The sequence below is a fragment of the Schistocerca cancellata genome, chromosome 1 (assembly GCF_023864275.1).
Source record: "Schistocerca cancellata isolate TAMUIC-IGC-003103 chromosome 1, iqSchCanc2.1, whole genome shotgun sequence".
NCBI classification, from domain to species: domain Eukaryota; kingdom Metazoa; phylum Arthropoda; class Insecta; order Orthoptera; family Acrididae; genus Schistocerca; species Schistocerca cancellata.
This window is the reverse complement of record NC_064626.1, coordinates 549,300,183-549,315,940: the sequence shown is the minus strand read 5'-3', so window position 1 is coordinate 549,315,940 and position 15,758 is coordinate 549,300,183. Positions and strand designations below refer to the sequence as shown.

At 37.3% G+C, this 15,758-nt stretch overlaps 1 protein-coding gene across 2 annotated transcripts in view; it reads left to right on the top strand.

Annotated features, from left to right (window-relative positions):
* Positions 1-15,758, top strand: part of LOC126180190 (cingulin-like) — a 469,194-nt gene that overhangs the window by 167,744 nt on the left and 285,692 nt on the right. For both annotated transcript variants that reach the window (XM_049924674.1, XM_049924673.1), the window contains exons 4-6: positions 238-455; positions 10,521-10,759; positions 10,853-10,972. In XM_049924674.1, the coding sequence (XP_049780631.1) occupies positions 238-455; positions 10,521-10,759; positions 10,853-10,972 (577 nt within the window). The remainder of the gene's footprint in view (positions 1-237; positions 456-10,520; positions 10,760-10,852; positions 10,973-15,758) is intronic.

The window sequence follows — 15,758 nt, the reverse complement described above, 5'->3', positions numbered from 1 at the left end:
AGAATTATAGAAGATGTTCCAAATTATGCATTCAGATGTTCAGCATTAATATTAGTTTTATTGAAGGTGTACTCAGGACATGATGGAGGGGAGAAAATCTCAGCAGTTAACCTGCATATTAATGATGTTTTATTATTTGTTTATTCATGCATTGCTTCAGCTTTAGTGATAAAGATGCTTTGTACTTTTTTATGGTCACTGACTGCACATTAGTTAATTCACAGTTGAAATTCACAGGCCGCTCCCTGTCATTTTCACTGGATAAAATAAGAAAATCTCATGCTGAAACCATGAAAGAAGTACTTGCAAATATATGTACTTTAATCCAAGAGAGGGATTCGTTGAAAGAGAGCAGCACAGAAAACTACAAAGAACAGCTTACAAAACTTGAGGATGAGAAAAATGCCATAATTGACAGACTTAAGAAAGAAATTCTAAAAGCCAAAAATGCCCAGGTATTGTATGGTGATTATTCTACTCTGTCATTTAATAAACTGTAAATAGGATGTAAAGAATATCTTACTAAATGTTTCACAGGGCTGATGGTTTCTTGAAATGTAGAACTAGGCCAGTTATTCTGGATGAAGAACTCTATGTTATATTGAATACTCCTCAAGGAAGAACAATAAAAGGGATACTGTTGAAAACATTCGTAAATGTCTCATCAGATCATGTTGGTACCTTACAAACCTATACAAAAGTGTTGTTGTTACAAGACAGTCATTCCATTAGTAATTATGCTGTCTCATTTCATGAAAATATAACAAAAAACAGGCTAGAATAACATAGACATATGTTTTATGGCACATTTTAACAATTTATAGCTAGAGAAACAAAATGACTGTAAGCAAAATAAGGTTTTTTTGTTGGAATAACTATTGCTTGGTTATAGGTCCTAAGTATATGAATTGGCAAGACCTTCTAGCATTCACCTTTGCTAATACCTTTTTGGTATGAACAAATTTTAATACTATCCTTCTAACCCTGAGTATTTAAATTTGGACAAATTGAGAAGCAGTAGCAGGATTAATTGTACTTAGTTATATGATGTTGAAGCTTTGATGATGGTCTTCCAGACCACTGCTTCTTGTTCTTGTTCTTCTTGTGCAAACTTATAAAAATAGGTTCTTGTAGCATGATTATGTTTGACATTTGCCTTTAAATAAATAGTCTTGGGCATGATGTCATTTTTCCCAGATGATTTAACTCCAGATTCTGGTATATCTTGACAACTGATTAGAACATTCACATGTATTAGTGGTCATTGAAACCATCTGTTTGTACAAATCAATTTAAATCACATTTCTTTCAAGTGTAGTTTGGGAGCTACAACCCTTCAAAGTTTTAGTAGTGGATACCACACAGTGTGCAAAATACATGATTGTGTGGTAATGGATGTTCAGGAGACAGAATGTTGATTTAAATTAGGTGTTCAAATGTGTATCCATGTTCCTGAATGCACAATGCATTGTGTCTTCTAAAGGATCTGCAGATGAGATGTAACATCATAGCATCCCATCCCCTAGTAAAACCTCCAGGTTCAGGCTGGAGTTTTTATTCTGCTTTTAGTTTACATGTTTTTGAGACAGGTAAATACCATTAAAAACTAGAAAAATATGTAACATACAGGTTAAGAATAACACTTACATTCAGTATTGGTAGTTATTTATAGATTATGATGTTCTATATTGTGCTGACAATGGTAAACTTAATTTGATTATGGTGTGTTTTTGACAGTGATTGTCAAACAGGTGTTTTGCAGTTCTGTGTTTTTATATGAATAGTTTACATCTGTTTTATGTTCCATATCAGTATTTACAAATAATAAAAGTAATTTTGGTATGAACAGTTTTGTGCATCAACCATGCTTTTGAATTCAAAATGATGCAATTTTCATATTTCAAATTTTGTTATTTTCTGTTTGGAATAAAACTGAAAAAAACTAGGAAGTATTCTAGTATCTCTGTCTCCTAAGTTTTCAGATGTGATACAAAGTTCCAAAAAATAATTTAATTAATAATTTAACATTATTGCACTATTTTTGTTTTGCCTTTTGTTTGTTATTGGAATTAAAATATCTGTTTCTGTGGTGTTAATACTCAGAGGTTTGTTTAGATATTAACACTCAGAGGTTTGTTTACATGTAACATGCATTTTGCCTTTTCAGAATTTATTTTTTCTTGGTAATTGTATAGTTGCAAATTTGGTTGTAAGCCAACAATGAAGATAATTTTCTATAAGGCATAAAATCTGTATTATGTTTCTTGTATATAGAAGTTATAGGCCACCTACAGATGTAATCAGTTGAAACATTGTATGAATATATAGAACATATTAAGTGGTATGACCTGTATCTCCTAAAGACCATGAAGATGAACTAAAAAGGTTTAATGGATATAGTAATGTTATAACCTTCATGTCTGCAGAACATCAACACCAATGGTAATGAGGACATTAGACTGGCAGGAGGCAGCTACAGAATAGGTTCTTTTGCCAGCCTCTGCACAAAGATGGTGAATCACCACTGTCCAGTAGCCTGCTCCTTTTCACCAGGCACCAGGCTTACAGGTGCTTATCTGATCTGAAGTCACTGGCATTGATTATTTTCCTCAAACCAGAATCCAAATTGCTCTTATAAGCCACCCACATGTCTTAAAGCCGTTTTCAAACTGCACAAGGAAACAAATTATGGGACTAAGTATGGACCAGCTTTTATTTCTTTCCCAGGGCAGAGCTGACTGACATGTAGGATGCTCAAAAGACCCACCGTTCTTTTCACTCTTCTGAAATACAAGAGGGAGACTACCAGATTTCACTTCAAAGTTCAATTACAAGCTGCTTTTCCATATGAGTTGAAGAGGGGATCAACATTGGCTGCTCAATTGCTTGGCTGATCATGCCCTCAAGACACATTTACCATGGATGGTAACATGTGTAATGCAGAGATACATGTAATCTTGAGAAAAGTGGATAGTATGAGATATATTCAAGCCATCAAATTACCCATCTGCTACAATTCCTTAAGTGCACTAGACAGCATCTAGTGCATATACTCAGCAGAGAAACCTGTCCAATCCATTCAGAATATCCTGTTCCCTTTCCTAAAAGATTTAAATTAGGAAGTAAAATTCTGCTGGGTAGTGGGCCCATGGGAGTTTATGGGAACTAACTTGACCTACAGCAGTGTGTTACTTTCAGAGGCAAATTATTAAGTTTCTCTACATACTGTAACTTATCTTTTGAGTAGCAGATACATTAATCATTGGGAGAAATGGTTGGAAGTGAGGCAAAATACATTCATATTAGCCATGTTATTGGTAGAGGCCTTCAGTGAGCATGTTGCTTTTAACTATTACTTCAAACAAATGCTTATATTAATTCTTTAGTGGCTAGACAGATTTAAATTGACTAATGATTGTCAGTAGTCTTGCATATAAAAGAAAAAAGAAACAGTATACAAGTAGATCTATAACAGCATTACATTAATAAACTAAATAAATACTTAGCTACGCTGTATAAAATTTAAAAAGGCTAGCTCCAGTGACTCCTCTGGTTGGAACCTCATGGAAACGTTCAGTCCTAGCCTGCTCTGACACAGGTATTGGCCAAGAAGTATTTATGATATCACTTTTAAATTTTATGTAGTGTAGTTAGATATTTATTTAGTTTAGTAATGTAAAGTCATGATATATTTACTTATGTTTTCTTATTTTTATTATATTATTATATACATGACTAGGCAAGCATTTGAAGTTATTTTAAGATATCATTGATTGCTCTGAACCAAAACAACTGCCAAAAAATGATACATCTTGAAAGTCTCTCTGTCATGCATCTGGATGCACTGGTCATTTGTAGAGCAAATTTTTGTAGGTTCCATGCTGTCACCATCAGATTACTCCTGTTGACTAATGTTGTGAGCCAGAGGAAGTAATATATACAGTGTTTCAGTAAAAGCGTTTGCATCCGTACTTACAAAGGAATAGGTGATGGGAAAATCTATTGCAGTAGGTCAACATAGGAAACATTAAACCTTATGCAGAGCTATGAACATAGTTTATTGTGTTATTTTCAAAAGAGTTACAGCAAATAAATACATTTTTTAAAAGTAACAATTGTTTCTACCATGCATTGGAATCATTGAAACTAACTGTATACAAATCAATTTAAATCACGTTCCTATAACACTTAGTTTCGGAGCTACAACATTTCAGAGTTTCAGGGTTGGATACCACATGCTGTACATAATACGTGTCATCTGTGCAGTGATGGACGTTCAGTTGGTGTAGAAGTATGAAACTGGAATTAGGATGCAGTAATTACATGTCTGTTGTTTGCAACTGATAAACAATATTTTATTCAATATAAACTCCATTGCTATTTATACATTTCTCCCACCTCTCCAGCAGGCTGTGAATGCCACACCAAAAAACCAGTTCTTCTTTTGAAGTGAACCAGTCAGTGAGTGATATTTCGATGGAGAAATGACTTTCTTTTGTATCTGGTGAGTAGCATTTCACAAGTAGTCTTTTGATTTGTTTGCTGTCTTTCATTCAGTTAATGTAGAACCCATTTCCCCCTCTTTCTACACGTTTCCCATAGCTTTCATTCAAAGAAAACTGGCTTTCTGCATCAGATTCAATTGTTCCATGAGTTTGGTTGGGTTTGAGTATCATCTTCATCCAATAAGACCTGCAATTCATTGTCTTGGAACTTTTTTGATGGTTTCCCATGCTTGTCATTTCTCATGTCAAAATCATCACTTTTGAATGTTTTGAACCACTTGAAATACTATGTCTTCCAAAGAGCACATTTGCCGAAAGCTTTGACAAACATTCGATGCGATTCTGCAGCAGTTTTCTTCAAATGATTACAGAAAACTGATGCTCTCTGCAAATCATTGTTCACAAGCACAAAACTCGACATGTTTACAGCTTTGAAAGAGATAACCGTGTATGGAACTTGGGTTGCGGTGTGTTTGACATTCATCATCAGCCATTGCAGGAAGCAGATGGCACAGCATACATGATCTCATGGGCCCTACACTGACAGTTAGCACCATCATAGGGCAATTCTGTTTTCATACTTCTACACCTGGTAAATGAGGTATTCCTGAGTAAAAAATGCAATGCACCTTCTAAAAGATCTACAGACGAAATGTAGTATCACCGGTGTCACGGAGTGACATGCTTCTATGATGCACCATTTTAGATTGTCTGCAGTTGTGGGCTTAGTGACATAAAAAGGATTCTTTAGATATCCCCCAAGAATAAATCTACTGATGTTACATCGAGTGACCATGCAGGCCATTCATGAAGATGAAGGTGCCCCAGCCATCGTCTAGGGAATCTGTTGTCTGGTTCTTCCACAACATCATCCACAGAATGGAATGGGTGACCATTGTGCTGCGTCCACATATGGGCTGCGATGCCTAGATACATATGTTCAAGGAGAGCACCCAAACTGTTGACTACAAACACCCGATACATCTCACCTGACAGAGTACCTGTGAAGTAGTGTGGACTAATGATTTTGTCCAAAAGTGTTCCACACCGTTCATTAATATACCTCCGATGTTCTCACACTTGCATGATTGTAGCACTGTAAAACTCACTGTTTGCGTATGTGAGTGATACATGACAGGTGAAGTACATGTTCTGAGAACAGGAATATCTTTCCATTATAGCCATCAGTTGCTTGCTAGTTTTAGAAAGGCATGGAGAGCCTAACAGTTCATATGTGTGACAATTTAGCAATGTGACAGTGGCACCTATGTCCAACTGAAATTTCACATGTCTCCCACAAATAAATAAATGAATAAATGACCAAAAAGTTTGTTTGACTGGCTTGTCACTGAAGAAATGGCACACTTACTAGTTTTGCTAATACCTGTTGCAGACTTGGAATATACTGCATTAATGACATGGGCCTTGTGACGAGAGTTTTGTGAATGGGCTGAATTCTAGTTTTTGTTCCATTTTAAAACATACAGATTGCACATGTCCTTTCCTGCCAGAAGCGTAATACTGTGCTTGTCAGGATGGGCCGTCCTGACATTTGTGTAGGGCAAGACTTAATTCTGTTCGCCTGCGTAGCCAATCTCGTTAGCGAACTGTGTATGCAGCGTGAAAAGTTGTTTACTCGGTGTGGCTAGTGCAAGCCACTGATGGGCAATGGGGTGATCTCAAGCAAGGGATTCAACCCGACAAATAGCTGGCTGCTCAAATGTATGAGTTGACAAGGCACCGGAATTGTGCTGATCTAGTATTTGCACTACCTGCTGAAATGATAGATTGGACTGTTTCAAAATTTGTTCTCCAAGTTTGGCATCAGGTACATTGTACATGATAACATCACACAACATAATATCTGAATATAAAGCACTGCAAGCACATTTGAATTTGCATTTCCTTGTCATACCTTGCAAATCTGTTGCTCAGTTGTGATAAGTTTGTTCTGACAGTTTTTTTCAATTAAAGAATTGATACCTAGCTGCTACCACATTCACTTGTTGGTCATAATATAGTTAGTTAGCGAAGCAGTAACATAGTCATATCTAAGTTCACTTGGAGTGGCATTAGGAAAAAGTTTTTGAATGAGGGAGAACACTCCACTTCCTACCATGGATAAGAGATAGGGAAGTTTCACAGTACAATATTATGGGCTAGTACATGTGCCTCTAATTGGTGTAACCACTTGAGTCATTCTTCTTGTTAACAAAACTGTCAAAAAGGTCATATAGGAGCAGTAGTAGGTGGTGCTTGTTCTGTTGGGTGTGCAGCATTGGCTAGTAGCTCCTGCACCGTGTTGAGTAGTGCCGAAACCTGTTGCATCGCCTGAGCAGGGGGCGGGACAGTTGGGGGTGGTCATATTGGAAGACACAAATGCAACAAACAGACAAAAATATGTACAAAGAAATTTGCTGCAATGCCCACCTGAAAATACAATTTAGCAAAAATGACAAGAAACTGTTAAAGCAATAAGCATCCCTGCAAAGTAAAGACAAGAGAGAATTAAGGCGCCAGTAAAAAAACAGAAACAAGAATGCTGTGGCCACCAGACACAGAGTTCAGTTGGAAGTCCTTGTCACCAAATGTGTGTGGTCTTTTCCACTCATCTCATATAGGGTACCTAAAGGATGCTGCATTCATGGGATGCTGTACAACAATTCAAGCAAATAACATTAGTAGTTTTATGTAAATAAAGCCGATTGAAAATACTTAACTTTGAAATAACAATGGTGTCGCAAGCGATGAGTGACATGCAACATAAATCTGAATTGTTTGCTATAGACAGTGTCGAAACAAGCAGTGGGTATGGAACACTAATAACTGTTCTTATAGTGCTCTCTGCAAAGCCGTGTGTGCTAATATGCTGTGAATACTGTCCACTAATGTCTGGCTGAAGCTGGCAGGAGTGGTGCTTATATTCATTTCTTGCAGAGGTCACTCCTCTTGTGGTGTGGTCCTTGTCATTTAGATAGAATTATCCATCTTGTTAACAAAGAAATGTGCTTGCAATTTTTCTCCAAATTAAAACATGAAATTTTGTATTAACACTCAAAGAAATCTGCTGTTATATTTATAATATCTGTTTTTCCTCTAAACTTTGTATTAACTATATGCTGTTATGTAGAAAAATTTTTATATATTTAATGAAGACTGTTTTGTATCTTTTTGTATGTCTGTTGTTTTGTATGTTTGACTCATTCCACATCTCATGTGACGTGCTCACAATACGAGATCTATGGAACATGAAATAAATAAATAAATAAATAAAAAATCGGCTATAGGCTGACATCGCCTCACTGCCTTCTCTGGTCTTGCATTCTTCCTCTTCATTCCAGTGCTTCTTGTAATGCTAGAACAGTTGGTGTGTGTCTAGGAAATGTTAAGCAGTTGTTGATTTTGTTGGTTGCTGGTCATCAGTGTGCCATTTATGTTAAATGCAAGTTTCTTCAATGATGTGAATGGTTTGTTTGACATATCTATTTTCACAACCATACAGTAACTTTTGTGGCATATTCCAGGATTCCAGAGTCCCAGATTATCTTTTACTCACCACAGAAGGAATTTAATCTTGGCTGGCAGGCAGTACACCCATCTGATATTGTTTTAGTATAAAATTCTACCAATGAGACAGTCATCAAAGTTTGACTGGCTGAAACAAAGACAACAAAAAGAAGATACAAGAGCAGCCATAGTCAATCTTATGGGAAACCCATCAAAGATGCTTGTTGTTCACTATTAAGAAAGGTTTAAACTATACTCCAGCACTAGCAACTTTATCTCCTGCAGAATTCAACAGTAGAGTTGAACAAATTGTCTCTAGCTTACAGCTGATGTGGCTGAGGAGATACATCAGAGAAAAAGCTGCACTCTTGCCATGTCTCTGTCATTGAGACATGACATCTTCAGACCAGAAAGAGTTGTGAGGTATTCTTCACATGAAGATGATAAAGGCAACATAACTGTTTTACTACTAGCCACAGATTATGAAGAGGAAATCTACAAGCTTCTAGACAATGCTCTTACAGGAAGATTATGATGGATCCCACCAGCCAGATGTGGGGAAAATTGATAGATCTCCTTCAGCGTTCTTACAGACAAGACATCAGAAAGTTTTGCATTGTCCTGCTGCACAACCTTGCCATATGGAATTCCAAATATAAGCAAGGAGGACATATTCTTGAGATCCATACTAAGTACAATGTGAGCACTAATATACCATCCTGCAAAACCCTTGATGCCAGCTTTGATTCTGTTGGTTGTCAAGTGTGAGCACCACATTAAGAACTTTCTTCAGTTCATCCTATGTTTATAAAAACTGAGATAAGCGAGTTCAGACCTCATGGTTGGTTTTGGCATTGTGTCACTGTTTGCTAGTGCTCTACTCTTGAAAAGAAATTGGAGCATACATTCACAAAACTTTATAGTTTCACACTGATGTCCTGTTTTCCCTTCAATGAGCATTACTATGAACAGACTGGTGGTGTGGCTGTGGGTGGCCTTCTGTCACCTATGATTGCCCAGTATGTACATTAAAAAAACTGAAGACTAGCTGGTAGATGTAGCACCATAAATAACAACAGTTTTGAAACTTCCTGGCAGATTAAAGCTGTGTGCTGGATCCAGTCTCGAATTCTGTCCGGCACACAGTTTTAATCTGCCAGGAAGTTTCATATCAGTGCCCATTCTGCTGCAGAGTGAAAATATCATTCTGGGATCAACAGTTTTCTTTAGGTAATATGACAAAAATTTCATCAAATTATCACAGGGGAAGAAGAGCTATAAGTTTTATTTCAACATCTGTAATCCACCCACAGCCAAATGCGTTTCACCATATGAATGGAGCAAATTGGCCAACTAGCTTTATAACAGAGCTACAAGTATTATTTAAGTATCTGTTTTCCACCCACAGCCAAATGCATTTCACTGTGAGAATAGAGCAAATTGGCCAGACAGCTTTATTGGGATGCTCTGGTACAGGGAAGACTGGATGGAAGGCTGGTACATAGCATCTGCCAGAAGGAAACTCACATGGGTAAATGCTTACAGTTGTCATCAATTATTAAAAAGGAAAGAAACGGTAACACCGAGTTTTTGTGGTCTTCACCCAAGAAAACTTAATACCTTATACATCTCATAGTGGTGTTCCAGAAAAATTGCTATAGAGACCACCAGATGGAATGCCCCTTCAGGGAGAGGTTCATACCACAGATGGCATCTGAGGAGGATTTAGACACAGCACACCCGACACCTTAGCAGGATAAGCCCACAGCAACAGCCTACATCACATATACTGACAACACACCAGAAAAGTTCACAGAATTTTATGCTGTCACAAGATCAGAAGTGTGTACAACCCACCCACAGCTAAGACTAAATCCCTTCTGTAGTCAGTAAAACATGATCTGGGTCTCTACAGGACAGGTATGGAACTTGTATTGAATCAGTTCTTGGCATTCTGAATACCACCTTAGAAGGCCAAATTTTCTTTCTTCTTCAAAGTACAAAGCATTTGTTTATTCACTTTTTTTCCTTAAGTAAGTACTGTCACATAAAGCAGACAACTGCCAGATTTACCATTTTCAAATTGTTATTGCTTGTGGAAACTTGTACTAAAATCATGGAGAGGAAAAAAAGTAATAAAAATAATTAATTTAATGAACATTATCATTCTAATTTAGTCTTGTTTTATTTTGTTAGTGTCAATGGGCATTGTTCAATTTTTTAAAAAAGTATTACTTCCCTCAATAAATACATATTCTATGGATTATTATAATGTGTTTGTGGGGGCAGAAATTGTGGGTCCTTGGCTACACTTCATTCCTATGAAAACAGCACACCAGTGTCACTTTAAATTTCAGATGTGTTTTGGGTGCATGCTTTAGGTTATTCATCTGGTGTGTGTGTGTGTGTGTGTGTGTGTGTGTGTGTGTGTTTATGGAGTGGTGTAGAAACATACTTGACAATATTATTTTAGATGTAGAAACTGTAATATGTAATTATTTATTTCAGGCTGAAACAGAGAATGCGTTACATGTAGCATGCCTTAAAGTGAAAGAAATGGAATCTAAAGTTTCTTCACAGGAAATAAGGATAAAATCATTTTGTTCTAAAATGATGAAGTTTGAAAATCTACTTCGTGCCAGAAACCGTGTACACAGTTTGCGATTAAATAATGTGATTGGAACTTCAAGAATGTTAAAGGAAGAAAATGTAATACTTCAACAACAGAGAGACAATTTGCATCAAAGGTACATACACATCATTGATGTCTGCTGTATGTAGAAAATGTTTCTGTGTAATGTGTTTATATTCTGTGAACCATGTTATTGCTGGTTATGCAGGTGTGAAGAATTGAAAGGCATTGTGAAGAGAAAAGAAAAAGAAAATCTAGATGCTTTATACAGACAAAATTCTAAAATTGATCAATTGAATGCAGCTTTAATTGCACAAAGGACTGAAAAGTAAGTTACACCTTTATCATGACTCAACAAAATGAACTGCAGTCCAATAGAGGATAAAAATTTAACTTTTTCATTTATGACTAAAAATAAAAGTGCTGATAATTTCTTCAGGCAATAGGTAATAGAAGGAATATGTCATATAACAGGAGATTGTTGTAGCAACACTAGGACAGTGATATGAGTCACATGTGGTAGCAGAAACACAATATTTTCCAAAGTCATTCTGTGTGAAACTCTAGAAATGAACACCAGGTATGAAAGATGAAGCTACACAAAATGCCAATAAAACACGCACTCGGCGTCACTTGTGGCACTAATTAGACTTATACTTCTGTCATCATTAAGTAAATCATTGCTTTTTCTAGTAATATAGTAAAGTACAACTTAACTCATAGGATTTAGATAATGAACTGACTGTAACAAACAATAAGCTAATAGAGACTGAGAACATATGATCTGCATGGAAATTAAATTATCTTCAGGGGTAGTCATCATTGGCATTTTAGTAAATCTGTTCACTGGAGGAATGCCATAATTCTTGGCAAAATGTAGAGAGAAACTCACTCTGAAAACATGGAATAGTTTGTACACTGCTAAGTAAGCAGTTCCACATTACATGTGCTAGTTACTTAGAAGTGATCGTTCAGCATATTACAGGTTGTTATGTATGAGTGAGTTAATTGGCCTTTCAAGTATGACATCAGAATTGTAATTTATGTTGCAAATGAAAGAAAATATAGATAAAAATAAAAGAAAATACAAATGAAATTGAGATTTTGAGCTCAATAAAGAGAGAACAAAATTTTATTTTATCCATGATGCACATTTTAAATCTCTGTGGCAGTTGTTCAGTTCAAGATTATTGAAACTACAACCAGCCAGAAGCATTTTTAAAGAGCTCTTATTTCTGTATCATTACTAGTTTTAAGCAACCATGCCCATCTTCAGGTGTGATCTCCTTCAGCAATCTCGACGAGAAAAGACTGTAGTAACAGAAAAATCATGGAAATTTTGTGGGTTATGATGCCAGACAACAGGAAACTTTAGAATTCATGTATTGGAGATAATAAAAGAAAGGAATTATGAAATGTAATGATATTGAAATGGGAAAGGATAAATCATTCATAAATGAAGCTTTCACCAACTCATGGATTAGTTTGGATCTCATAGTGCTCAATCAAACAAGGGCTCAGAAAGAATCAAAAGAAATACTCAGTTATTGATAGAGTAGGTCATTAAACAAGAAATAAGAATACACTAATGAGAAAGTGAATAAAAGGTAGCTTTCATGCTGCTGAAGACAGTTTTCATGACGAATGAAGTTTTACAGCATGGCACATGACTGTGATGTAGAATAGTCAGACCATATATTACATCTAAGTAACTGCCAAGCACGAAATTCAGCAGGGTTGAGATCTGAGCTGATGTGATTACTGCTAGGTTGTTGGGAACAGTCTTGTGGGGCTCTTCATCTTAAACCTATGCGAGCACCAGATTTTTTGTGGTACTGTTTTTTTTAGAAACCAATTTGAGTAAGTTGACAATTATAAGACTGTTACCATCAGTATCAGCTTTTGTTTTGAGCAGTGTATTGGTAATAGAGTTAGTCATTACTATTATATATTGTAACAGCCAGTATACAGACCACATTGCAGCAAATCATATGCTGGTGTTCAGTACTGAACAACACAACCATCTGTTTTATAACCTATATATGTATCATAACTAATCTACCCACCATGCAGCATAGTGATTAGCATTGTGCTTTCATTTCCATTCATTCATTTATTCATTCATCATGATCTGTAGACAAATGAAGAATGAGGAATGTGAAATGTGTTAAAAAAAAGACAACGAAATCTCATTAACTGGATTAACCATAAACTATCACTATATTGCTTATTGCGGATTATGGTTATGGCAGCTAATTTCAATCAAGTATACTAGAAGGAAAGCTGTACTTCCTCAGTAGTACTAGATGTTGGATGTAATGGCAACAAATAAACCTGACATCTTTGAGGATTTTTTTTTTTTTTTTTTTTTTTTTTTTTTTTTTTTTTATTTTTTATTTTGGGGCGCTCAACCGCGTGGTTATCAGCACCCGTACAATTTCCCAACCTTTGCTCAGTCCAATTTCGCCACTTTCCTGGATGATGATGAAATGATGAGGACAACACAAACACCCAGTCATCTCGAGGCAGGTGAAAATCCCTGACCCCGCCGGGAATCGAACCCGGGACCCCGAGCTCGGGAAGCGAGAACACTGCCGCGAGACCACGAGCCACGGACATCTTTGAGGATGTCCACATTAAAAATGGCATCAGTGGCCATGAAGCTGTTGTGGCAATAATGATAACAAAAGCACAATGGTTTGTTTAATCTGTGGGAGGTTGTTACAGAGATACTGAAGGAACTGAACTGGCAGACTGTTGGAAGACAGGTGTAAACTGTCCTGAGAAAGTCTATTAACAAAGTTTCAAGAACTGTCTTTAAAAGACTACTCTCGGGATATACTACAACCTCCTATGTATTGCTCACATAGGGATCATGAGGATAAGATTAGAGTAATCACTGCATGCACAGAGGCATTCAGACAATCATTCTTCCCATGCTCCATATGTGAATGAAATGGGAAGAAACCCTAATAATTGGCACAATGGGACGTACCCTCTACCATGAATCTCACAGTGATTTGCAAGTACAGATGTTGATGTAGATATAGATGTAGATGTATATGTGGGTAGCTACTGCTAGTTTAATAATAATTTAATTGCAGTTACATTTTTTGTAGAAAATATTTACCTAAATTTGTACATAAAAGCAAAGCTCCGCAGCTGTGGCCACAAGTGGGGACAATCAGGACCCCTGTGTCATCCTCTGCCATATGGCATTACACAGAAGTGGTATGGAAGAGCATGGGATCAGCACACTGCTCTCCCAGCCATTGTCAGTTTGCAGACCTGAGCGCCAATACATCTCATTCAGTTAGCTTTTCTGTTGGCATCATGACGCTGACTGAACACTGTTCAAGTCCTCCTCCCGAGGAAAATCCCTGGCAATGCTGGGAACTGAACCTGGGTCCTCTGCATGACAGTTGATATGCAAACCCCTCTGCTATATTTGTAGATAGTGAGTCCTATTTACAGTACATGAACATCTGTCATGTAGCTTTATAATGAATATTGCTACTTGCCGTGTAGATAACACAACTTTTCAATCCATGAATTCAGATAATTTGTAGAAAGAGAGGCAAATGAGATATTTTTCTAATTTTCTTTAGAATTGGTATGGATTACAAGTTTCTTGCTCGTGTTAGACAGGAACTCAAAGTGTGGAAAAAGCTAGCCAAGTTGAAAGACGCTTGGTACTCATTGGTGCACAATTACGACTGGAATCATAGCATGATAATAGATTCCTCTTTCAAGTATGATGGAGGTCAGAGCTGTGATTATATGCTCATATGGAAAATGATTGTAATGGTTGAAGTGGGATGCATGTCATTGTCCCTTGCGAGCAACTGATACATGTAGTAAGTGGTGGATTACATGATATCATTCTTTTATCTAGAGCTTCCTGCTGGAGAGTAACTTTTGCAGCAAGACAGTGCATTACCTACCACTCCCAAATTGCATAAATGTGGTTTGATGAACACTTAACAAATAAGATGGTACTTTTACTGAAATCTTGTATTTCTGGCAGAGTATTCACTGTATTGAACAATTATGACTGGTATAAATAATGACTGGTAGGGAACTTGCTTGGCATGTCTACATAATTTCACAAAGAACAAAGATACTGTGACTTACCAAACGAGAAAGCACTGGTAGATAGACACAATAAAAAACACGCAAACACACACACAAATTTCAAGCTTTCGCAACCCAAGGTTGCTTCATCAGGAAAGAAGGAAGGAGAGGGAAAGACGACAGGATGTGGCTTTTAAGGGAGAGGGTAAGGAGTCATTCCAATTACAGGAGATGAAAGACTTACCTTATGGGGAAAAAAGGACAGGTATACACTAGCATACACACACACATATCCATCTGCACATATACAGACACAGGCAGACATATGTAAATCCAAAGAGGTTGGGCAGAGATGTCAGTCGAGGCGGGAGTACAGAGGCAAAGATGACGTTGAATGACAGGTGATGTACGAGGGGTGGCAACTAGACATTAGCAGAGGTTGAGGCCTGGTGGGTAATGGGAATAGAGAATATACTGAAGGGCAAGTTCCCATCTCCAGAGTTCTGATAGGTTGGTGTCAGTGGGAAGTATCCAGATAACCAGGACTGTGTAACACTGTGCCAAGAAGTGTTGGCCTTGCACCAAGGCATGTTTAGCCACAGGGTGGTCCTCATTACCAACAAACACTGCCTGCCTGTGTCTGTTCATGCGAATGGACAGTTTGTTGCTGGTCATTCCCACATAGAAGGCTTTACAGTGTAGGCATGTCAGTTGGTAAATCACGTGAGTGCTCCCACACAGGTTATTGGTGTAATGGTTCAGGGATTCAGAAATGGAGCAGATTCATTTGCCATGAAGACCTAAGCTGTAGGGAAGGGACTGTTTGATGTGGAATGGGTGGCAGCTGTCATAATGGAGGTACTGTTGCTTGTTGGTGGGTTTGATGTGCATGGATGTGTGAAACTGGCCATTGGACAGATGGAGGTCAATGTCGAGGAAAGTGGCATGGGATTTGGAGTAGGACCAGGTGAATCTGATGGAACCAAAGGAGTTGAGGTTGGAGAGGAAATTCTGGAGTTCTTCTTCACTGTGAGTCCAGA